This window comes from Phyllopteryx taeniolatus, chromosome 1 (assembly GCF_024500385.1).
Source record: "Phyllopteryx taeniolatus isolate TA_2022b chromosome 1, UOR_Ptae_1.2, whole genome shotgun sequence".
Lineage (NCBI taxonomy): Eukaryota > Metazoa > Chordata > Actinopteri > Syngnathiformes > Syngnathidae > Phyllopteryx > Phyllopteryx taeniolatus.
In genome coordinates, this window is record NC_084502.1 from 28,853,476 (window position 1) to 28,863,476 (window position 10,001).

The 10,001-nt window shown below is 38.1% G+C and overlaps 1 protein-coding gene across 4 annotated transcripts; it reads left to right on the forward strand.

Moving 5' to 3' along the window:
• The first annotated feature begins 35 nt into the window (after positions 1-35).
• On the forward strand, positions 36-9,883 carry poglut1 (protein O-glucosyltransferase 1). 4 transcript variants are annotated; one of them, XM_061786139.1, is made up of 12 exons: positions 36-205; positions 801-885; positions 1,008-1,151; positions 1,241-1,376; positions 4,077-4,198; positions 6,114-6,173; positions 7,438-7,537; positions 7,658-7,716; positions 8,049-8,216; positions 8,348-8,463; positions 8,821-8,877; positions 8,997-9,883. In XM_061786139.1, exons 1-12 carry the CDS (start codon positions 133-135, stop codon positions 9,191-9,193), a joined length of 1,317 nt encoding a protein of 438 aa, XP_061642123.1. In that variant the 5' UTR covers positions 36-132; the 3' UTR covers positions 9,194-9,883. The 4 variants fall into 4 exon arrangements, with proteins under 4 accessions (XP_061642123.1, XP_061642143.1, XP_061642136.1 ...); XM_061786159.1 differs by having other exon boundaries at positions 38-149; XM_061786152.1 differs by lacking the exon at positions 8,348-8,463 and having other exon boundaries at positions 41-205.
• The last annotated feature ends 118 nt before the right edge of the window (positions 9,884-10,001 follow it).

A 10,001-nucleotide genomic window follows, 5' to 3' on the forward strand; every position in this document is an offset into this window, starting at 1 on the left:
ACTTTACGGTAGGCTAGGCTTTGTGTTGCGCATTACCGTAATTACAGCTCTCAGGGAGAAGTAGTCAATTCCAGAACAACACGCGCCCTTTCTCATCTTTAAATATAGACAAAATTTGAAGATTGAGGAAAAATGGAGCGCCGCTGTCTGTGGGTCTTTACCTTTGTGTTGCAACTGTGCATTTTGTTCTCGCTTTGTCAAGCAGGTGCTGTACCGTGTCTTCCTTTTTGTGTGTTTACTTGAAGCTATTTGAAACCTGTTCGTCTTCGCTACCGTGTTAATTGTTTGGTGGCTTTTGTCATTCATTAGCTCGAGAGCTAACTATCGAGCTTCGAAAACTAATCCATCTAAAATAAACTAAAACAACCACGTTTACGCTTACACGCGCGTGCCATTTTCCACGTCGTCCAAGTCCACGTGAGCTATTTAATGTTCTATTTTCTACTATTCGTTTTATTAATCTTGGCGACGCGGTTTACAGGCGGGTTGAGTTTGAAGATGTTACAGTCCAGTTGCGGTACGTTGTTGTACTGCTTTTCAAAACGAAAGGCAATGTCCCAAACACAAGTAGGTTGTGTTCAGATGAAGTCAAGGTTGAATATTTTGGCCATAATTCCAAAAGGTACGTTTGGCAAACACAATACTGCTCTGAGGTCAGGTTCAGCTGGAATCAACACAAATACATTATTTATAGTAAATAAACAAACATTTTGCGGGCCAACTAAGTGGAATTGGATAATTTTATATGGTATAGTTGTTCGATAATCATGCTTTTCTCTGCTTTTTCTCTCTTGTTCCAGACAAACGGGCAATAAGGGACACGATATCTGAGGCTGTTAAAGTATATAGTCGCTGTAACACTGCCAACTGCAGTTGCCATCTTAAGTAAGTGTGATAACTATTTAAATAATGATCTGCATTATACTTTATGATTATATAATGTTACTTTAACAAATCTGATGGGATTTCACTCTGAAAGCATGGACTAAATATTATTCCTTCATTAGGGTCCTGCAGCAAGACTTGGGTCCCTTTCATGGAGGAATTTCGGAGGATGTCATGGGTTCGACAGTTCAAAGAGGGGTTGGCACCCACTACCAGCTCATTGGACATAAATTATACAGGGAGCGTAACTGCATGTTCCCAGCCAGGTCAGTTCTGCCCAGTAACTGGCATCCAGGCAAAGTGGCAATTGTGTTGTTGGTTTTTTTTCCGGTTTCATTTCCTTTCTTCTCTTTAGGTGCAGTGGGGTTGAGCATTTCATATTACAGGTAATTGACAAGTTACCTGATTTGGAGATGGTGGTAAACGTCAGGGATTATCCTCAAGTGCCCAACTGGGTGCAGCCACCCTTGCCTGTTTTCTCCTTCAGTAAGGTTAGTGTGAGCATTAACTAGGGTTGCAAAGGGGTTTCCGGTAAATTTAATTGAGAAATTCCAATTTGGAGACTCTCCAAAGGAATTATCAATTGGGAATTGAGGGTAATTTAAGGGAAAGGTATAATTTTAAAGCCTTGTTTTTTTTTTTTTTTTTTGTCATAAGCTGACATCCATGCAAAACGGATAGCTCTCATAGCCCATTTAATTAGTTAAATGAACAAAAAATAATAATCACATTTAACAAATCTATTTTAGGGGAAAAAAACAGCTAAATGAATGTAACAAATATTTGAGGACTCTTTATAATGTAAATAGTCGGTGGGCCCGATTAAAGAACGGAGTTTAAATGTGGCCCCCCAGCCCTACTTTGCCCACACTGGCGGGGCCGGGGATTGAACCCCGGTCCTCAGAACTGTGAGGCAGACACTCTAACCATTTATTTGTTACTTCACTTGAGCGGCAGTGTTATCTACTGTGGCTGAGAGGTCACATCAGTGAAATGCAAACTCTACAACACCATATAGTTATAATGCTGTGAAAAAGTATTGACCCCCTTCTCAAATTCTTAGATTTTTGCTCAGTTTCCCCACTTTATTGTTTAAAATTATCAGACAAATATAACCTAAGTGAACTTAAAAGGCTGTTTTAAATGGGGATTTCATTTATTTAGGGGGAAAAAAACAACTTAAAACTATTCCTGTGTGGAAAAGGTAATGGGCCCCTAAACCTAATAACTGGGTGGGCCATCCTCAGCAGCAACTGAAATCAAGCGTTTTCTTTAACTGGCAATGAGTCTTTCACATCTGTGGAGATATTTTGGCCCACTCTTCCTTGCAGAATTGTTTGAAAATGGAGGGTTTTCGAGCATGAACAATCTTTTTAAGGTCATGCCACTGCATTTCGATCGCATTCAAGTCTGGACTTTGACTCGGCCAATCCAAAAGCTTCAATTTTGTTTTTTTAAGCGATTCAGAAGTTAACTTGCTGGTGTGTTTCGGATTGTTATCCTGCTGCAGAACCCAAGTGCGCTTCAGCATGAGGTCACAAACTGATGGCTGAACATTCTCGTTCAGGATTTTCTGGTAAAGAGCAGAATTCATGGTTCAATCAATCACAGCAACTTGTCCAGGTCCTGAAGGAGAAAAGCAGCCCAAGACCATCACACTACCACCACCATGTTTGACTGTTGGTATGATGTTCTTTTTCTGAAATGCTGTGCTACATTTACACCAGATGTAACCAAAGACACACCTTCCAAAAAGCTCAATTTTCATCTCGTCAGTCCATATAATATTCTCCCAAGTTTTGGGAATCATTCAGTTGTTTTTTTTTTTTTTTTGGCAAAAGTAAGATGAGCCTTTGTTCTTTTTGGTCAGCAGTGGTTTTTGCCTTGGAACTCTGCCATCAATGCCATTTTTTCCCAGTCTCTTCCTCATTGTTGTCATGAACACTGACCTTAACTGAGGCAAGGGAGGCCTGCAGTTCTTTAGAAGTTGTCCTGAGTTCCTTTGTGGCCTCCTGGATGAGTCATTGCTGTTCTCTTGGGGTAATCTTTGTAGGTCGGCCAATCCTGGGAAGTTTCACCACTGTTCCATGTGAGTATAATGGCTCTCCCTATGGTTCGCTGGAATCCTAAAGCTTTAGAAATGGCTTTTGTAACCCTTTCCAGACTGATAGTAATCATTTATTTCTCAACTGTTCTGGAATTGCTCTGGATTGTGTCATTTTGTTGCAGCTTTTTTAGATCTTTTGTCCGACTTGATTTTGTCGGGACCGATTCTGTTTAAGTGACTTGTTGATTGAACAGGTCTGGAGGTAAACAGGCTTGGGGTGTGATTGGTGAAAATTAACCAAAAAGTGTGATTAGCCACAATTAATTCAGGATTTAACAAGAGGGGTGATTACTTTTTAACACAGGGCCGGGTAACTAAATAGTTTTTTTCCCCCTTAATAAATGAAATCACCATTTAAAAACAGCATGTTATGTTCACTTGGGTTATATTTGTCTATTTACATTTGTCTGATGATGTTAAACAAAGTGGGGAAACTATGCAAAAATACAGTACCCACCAAAAGTATTGGAACGGAAAGGTCAATTCCTTTGTTTTTGTTGTATACTGAAGACGTTTGGGTTTCACATCAAAAGATGAATCTGGAGAAGAAGCTGCAATTCTGAACTTTTGTCTCATATTCATCCTTTGATCTGAAACCAAAATGTCTTATACAACAAAAACAAAGCAATTGACCTTGCCGTTCGAATACTTTTGGAGGGGACTGTCTAAGAATTTGATGGGGCCAATACTTTTTCACTGCACTCTATCTGAAGCCCGCTTGTAAGTCAAATTTCAGATCACAAGAAAAAGCCCCAAAAATTATTTTAAAAATCAATGACATGATGGCTTGTAACAAACAAAAAACAAAAAAAACCCTCAAACTGGGGCACTCATAAATCAAGGTAAAACTGGATTTGCATGAAGTCTGGTTGTTGAGTTAGGATTATGCTAAAATATATTTTAATCTTACTAAGAGCCAACCTTCAGTTTTGTAAATTCCTGGTTTATTCCCATAAATTCCTGTCAGTTTCCATAGAAAGTTTCCTTCCACCTTTGAAAATGTTGCAACATTAGACATTTTACAATTTACACTCCTTTTAGGTTGATGGGAGCACATTTTTCTGTGTATGTGTGTGACATGTAGACTTCAGACTACAAGGACATCATGTACCCAGCGTGGACGTTTTGGGAGGGGGGCCCTGCTGTCTGGCCCATATATCCCACCGGACTCGGGAGGTGGGATCTAATGAGGCACGATCTCAAAAAGTAAGGCTTGAGGATATTCTTAGTGTAGCTTGTGTACATATCCACACAATTTCAAGTAAAGTTCAATTGTGCCTTGAGATACGAGTTCAATTTGTTAAAAATAAATTGTCATATGCAATAAAAAGAAAAAAATGTTTTTGTTACCGAACCTCTTTTTACAATACAGTAACTTAAACAATAGTTACAAAGTATTACCCATGTATTTTGATTTCCCAACTATTCATCTATCAATGTGTTTTCTATGTAATAGACTTTACGCCGATCTGATCGGTGTTATCGGTATCGGCCGATAATTTGCATTTTATGCTGATCAGCTTTCATGTCATAAGTCACCGATCCGATTAATGACGTCATCGATCGGCTCCGCACAAGACATTTAACTCCGCGTCTTCGTCACGTATGAATCCAAAAGCTAGTTTATTTTTAGCCTTGTTACGTGTCTTGTTGCGCAGTACTGTAACTATCTGACGGCCAATAAAGTTTTTTCAATCTTGTCTGTGAAAAAACGTCGTTGGTATGGGACTATTTTGTGTGCCTCAGACAAACAACGCATATATTATTTGCAGTCTGTGCACAACTGAAGTACGTCGTGGGGAATGTCATCTAAATGCTTCAACACAACAAACTTGATCGAGCACCTGAAGAATGTACACGAATGTATACTTGCCGCGTTCAAACAACGCAACGTGGGGGGAGTCAAACGGATTCGTACTCTGGACAACACAACGTCCATATAGCTGGGACAGTGAGAAAGTTAGAGTAAGCATGTCATTAACGGTATTTATGAAAGTTAATTGCAATAAAGTAATTTAATTACAGTAAGTTAGCACCCATTATTTCTGTCATGTAATGTTGATTTGACCTAAACTTATGTCAGTGGCCAATCCTTAAATGCCCCCTTGAGGTCATTGGTGTTTTAACTTTTGTCTAAAATGCTAGAGAATAATTTGAGCTGGAACGTCCAGCACGCCCACAACCCTTGTGAGGATAAGATGTACAGAAAATGGATGGATACAATATACAGTACACAAGTATATACAATAAATGAACAAGTCATGTAAATAGACACATTGCTCCATCTTGTGATCGGATCGGTGATCGGTTATTGTTTTTTTTTTTAAACTTGGTGATCGGCCCCAAAAATCCTGATCGTGTAAAGCCTATTAATAATAATAGGTGATTCAATATTTATGATTTTAAAACATTAACGGCCCTCTGAGAGACACCATAACTACAATGTGCCCCACGACACAAATGAGTTTGACACTCCTGGCTTAAGGGAATGTAAAACTCTGACACTGATGCTATTCGTTAGCCCATCTATGGCTTTTTTCAATGTTTGTTTGCATTAGGCCAAATAGACTTTATTAAGTGTACGCTATGTGGTTGTTTTAAATACACAATGTCTAATTCTCTTTTATGTTTGACAGTACACTTCAACTGGGAGTGGAAATAAGATGTTTTATTTTTTTTAATTGTTCTCTATCTCATACACGCAAATCAGTCGCCTTTCGGTGAAATTCGCCGTTTTGAGCTCAAAATAGACCATTTACGTGAATCGTATAGATCCGATGCGTTTTTCCTTTGGGGGGGTGCGCCTGCCGTCACCATAGGCTCTCTGGACCTGCTTTGGAAAAGTCACAGGAGTTGAGACCAGAAAAAACACTTCTGCCGCTCCTGCTGCTAAGAAGTAACGGTACTTTTACTCTGTTACAATGATCTCAATGTTGCTCACTACTTTTAAAAATTATTGCTTATTGATCAACTATTTCGTGCGTGAGACTTCGACCTCCGCATTTTTTTACACGCAAGTCAAAGCAAAAAATTTAATGACAGCTCTTATCCCGAGAAATTCTTAAGTCTGGTCACTCGTATCTCAAGGCACCACTGTATATAACAGTAAAATATGTTTTAGGTCTGCAGCTCAATGGCCATGGCAGAAGAAAGAGTCCAAAGTATTCTTCAGAGGATCAAGGTTAGTACCATAATTTCTTGTGTATAATGTGGACTTTTCACCCCCAAAAATTGTCAAGTCAATAGTGCCCATTATACATAGGTATATGGGAATTTTTTTTTTCTTCCACATTTTATAAATGTATGCTGCCATCTAGAGGTTATGAAAAAGCTGTACACTTTCATTCCAATGTCACCGCCACCTAGAGGTTATGAGAAATGGGTACACTTTCATTCTAATATGCCCCCACCTAGAGATTATGAAAAAGGTGTAACCTACACTTTCATTCCAATATGACAGGGGGTACGTACGTATGACTGCATATACTGTATGTACAGTTGTGCTCATAAATTTACATACCCTGCCAGAATTTGTGAAATATATGTATTTTTTAAATATGACTGAACAACCATCATTCATTTCATTATGGTTATGTTTTGTTTAATGATGATGCTTTTCTGAAATGCTTGACAGTTTGATTTGAATCCCATTAAAATAAAATGTTTCGCCTAGCCCTTCATGTTTTCTTTAAATAATTGTAACCATCTTACAAATTCTGCCTGGGTAATCAGCACAACTTTGTGTTTTCTCATTTACTAAACAAAAGTAAGGCTGTGAATTTCAAAATAAGAGCAAGTAAATAAAAAAAACAAAAAATTACATGTTCAAATAAAGTGCTTAACCTCAGAATAATTCTTTGAAAAAATACTTCGTTTTGGAACATATGGGTAGAAGCAAAATAATCCATTGTACATGGGTAGAAGGGTTTTCCTAAATTTTGGGGTCAACTTTGCGGGTGCACATTATACATGGGTGCGCATTATACACGAGATATTACGGCAGTTATTTTTTTTTTATTGTAGTAACATTTTTTCTTTCTGATTATTCGTTATTGCCCACACCAAGTTACATTTTCATTTTTCATGTGTGCAACCTGTCTGCAGTTGTTCTAAGGTTGGAGTCAGACAGACATTTATAGTACATACACTAATTTAAGGGCATTACTGTCTTTATTCATTTGGGGGTTTTGATGATTTATTTGATGTATTTATCTGACCCTCTCATTCTGTATGTATGGTTTTGACCCCGTGTGGGTTAGGGAAAATCAAAACCAAATTCAAACTTTGACAATTATAAAAAGCTCCAAATTAATGACATTATGCTCATGATGAGTTGAGGAAAATTGATTTGAGATGAGATGATAAGCCAGGGTCTACTTTATTATTAAACCAGAATATTACAGTGTGATCAACTCATCATTCCCCTTGTTTTTTTCTCTTGGTAGAACAAGTCCAGAGCGTGACCCTCTGATCCTCCTTTCTCGAGACATGCCAGAGCTGGTAAATGCAGAATACACAAAGAACCAGGCCTGGAAGTCTGACAAGGTCACAGTCTCATCTTTATTTCCCCCCCCCCCCTCGTTTTTCCCCTTACCTGAATATAAAAATAAAATGTAATGCTTGTTTATGTTTCTTATGTTTCATAACTTGGAACATTCATTTTAGGACACTCTTGGGAGACCACCAGCCAAAGAAATCTCACTGGTTGACCACTGCAAGTACAAGTAAGTTGTATTTCCTGCCTGCTTTTACTTTTTGCAGAAAAGTGCAGCGGGTATGGTTTTCTGTGTTTTTTTGCAAATAGATTTTGGGGTTGCAGCAAGGTGGCATATTGCTTAGCATGTCTGCCACACAGTCCTTTGTGGCATTTCCCTGTTCTCCCTGTGCTTGCGTCAGTTGACGTACATAGAAGGGTTTGTTTACAAAGAGACTGAGCTTTTGCCACTCAGAAGTACATGTGACATTATAGTGAAAAGGTCTATAGAAAATGGACAGAATTGTCAGTGTAAATCCCTGCCTCTCAGCAAGGCTCATGTCTTTTCTTTTCCGCCTCCAGATATTTATTCAACTTCCGAGGAGTGGCGGCCAGTTTTCGTTTCAAACATCTCTTTCTTTGCGGTTCACTGGTGTTTCACGTGGGGGACGAATGGCAAGAGTTTTTCTACCCACAGCTCAAGCCCTGGGTGCACTACATCCCGGTGAAGCAGGATCTCTCTGACGTCAGGTACCATCCTTTTTTGCATGTTTGTGTCATGTTTGTAAAAGGCCAATGTCAACAAGAACACAAATATTTTCATAAACATGCTCAAAGATTCTTCTTCACCTCATTGAGCATTCTGGTATGTGCTCTTCCAGTCATTTTTACAGGAAGGCCACTCCTATGGAGTGTGGCTACATTGCTGAACTTTACATTTTGGAGACATTTTACCACGGGCTGAAGACACCTAGAGATACTTTTGTGACCCTTTCCAGCAAGTTAACGATTCTTAATTTTAGGGATTCTGAGAGCTTTTCTGTATAAGGCATGGTTCATGGTGTGTGTTTTTTTTTTTTTTTTTTTTTAAATCAGGAAGAGCAGCATTAACCAACACCACAATCTCGTCATATTGATTGGACTCTGTTTGCTTAATCTCATTTGATCTTGGAGAAGTCATTAGCTAAGGGGCACATACTTGATGCGCACAATGTCCTCTAATGGTCCGCTAAAAATTTTTTAATGTCCAGTTACCTTGAATTCAACCTGATTACAAATAAGTTCAAAGACTATCCACCAGGGGTTTGTGTGTTAATATACATATAATCATGTTGAAAATGTGTTTTGTTCACAGAGAACTACTGCAGTTTGTCAAAGACAATGATGCCATCGCACAAGAAATTGCCATTAGGTAATCTTTTGTTTGAAATCTCTGACTTTGTATTCTTCAAACCCATTCTTTCAATTATTGCACAGAAAACACTCAGGATTTACTGGCATCATTGTTACTTCTCGTTTGCCCTTGATTAGAGGTATGGAGTTCATCTCGGAGCACCTACAAATGCAAGATGTTTCATGCTACTGGGAACGACTCCTCACAGAGTTTAGTCAGCTTCTCACCTACCAACCCAAAAGACAAAACAACTACAGTCGGATCATGCAGAAGCCCAGCAAGACTGAACTATGATAATGACACTGTGCAAGTTGGAGTGAATGGAAAACAATAGAATGTAAACTTGTAAAATTGCTCAAGCGATTTTTACCCGATGTAATTTTCTGTGAGAAGCAATCTTCTCATTCCCATGGGGATCCACAGCTCACTGGAGGGAAGCATAAAGTTGAATATGTTGTAGTATTCGTGTTATACTTTGTGCAGTTTGTATTTCGTTAGTAAATGTGTTAAAGATGATCCACAGATATGTTTACTTGACCAAAAATCAGTGATGATGTGTCTGGTCTAAGTATAGGACAGCCAAGCTTTTAACAGGGTTACTGTGTTTCTGCCAATAAAACTGTGGTACCTGATAAAACTGTGGTACCTGATAGATATATAAGTACTCATACAGTTTGAAGATTAATTTTGTTTTTCTGTTAAACAAATAGCAAGATTGATGGGGGTGGTTGGAGAATCTAGAGGTTGACGATGATGGAAAATCTGATGTAAGAAAAGCACAAAATTAAACATTCTCTAATCTGAAAAACAGTCGTGGTTATTAATTAATTTTGCAGTTTTTTTGTTTGTCAGTTCACAACTTTAGCAGAGTTATGGGAACACTTGATAGCATAAAAGTTGAGCCCAATACTAGTGAACAATAACATGCAAATTGTTGTTGTAAATTCTTTTTCCTTTGTGCCAATTTATCGAAACTGGTATTGTATAAATTTCTCACTAAAAATAAATTTATGTTTGTATTTTAGTCTTGTAATTATTATTATTATTTTTTTTTTTTACTTGTTGAATCAGTACTTCTTCTTTTACAACAGTCTTTTTATTCATTTATTTATGTATTTTTACACAAGTATTCGTACTTCGAC

What these genes read in the sequence shown, in the direction of transcription:
- poglut1 (XM_061786139.1), top strand. Translation starts at nt 133, where the DNA reads ATGGAGCGCCGCTGTCTGTGGGTCTTTACCTTTGTGTTGCAACTGTGC. An exon ending in AGGCCTGGAAGTCTGACAAG is followed by an intron (nt 7,538 to 7,657) that starts GTCACAGTCTCA and finishes CATTCATTTTAG; the next exon opens with GACACTCTTGGGAGACCACC. An exon ending in CAGGATCTCTCTGACGTCAG is followed by an intron (nt 8,217 to 8,347) that starts GTACCATCCTTT and finishes GTGCTCTTCCAG; the next exon opens with TCATTTTTACAGGAAGGCCA.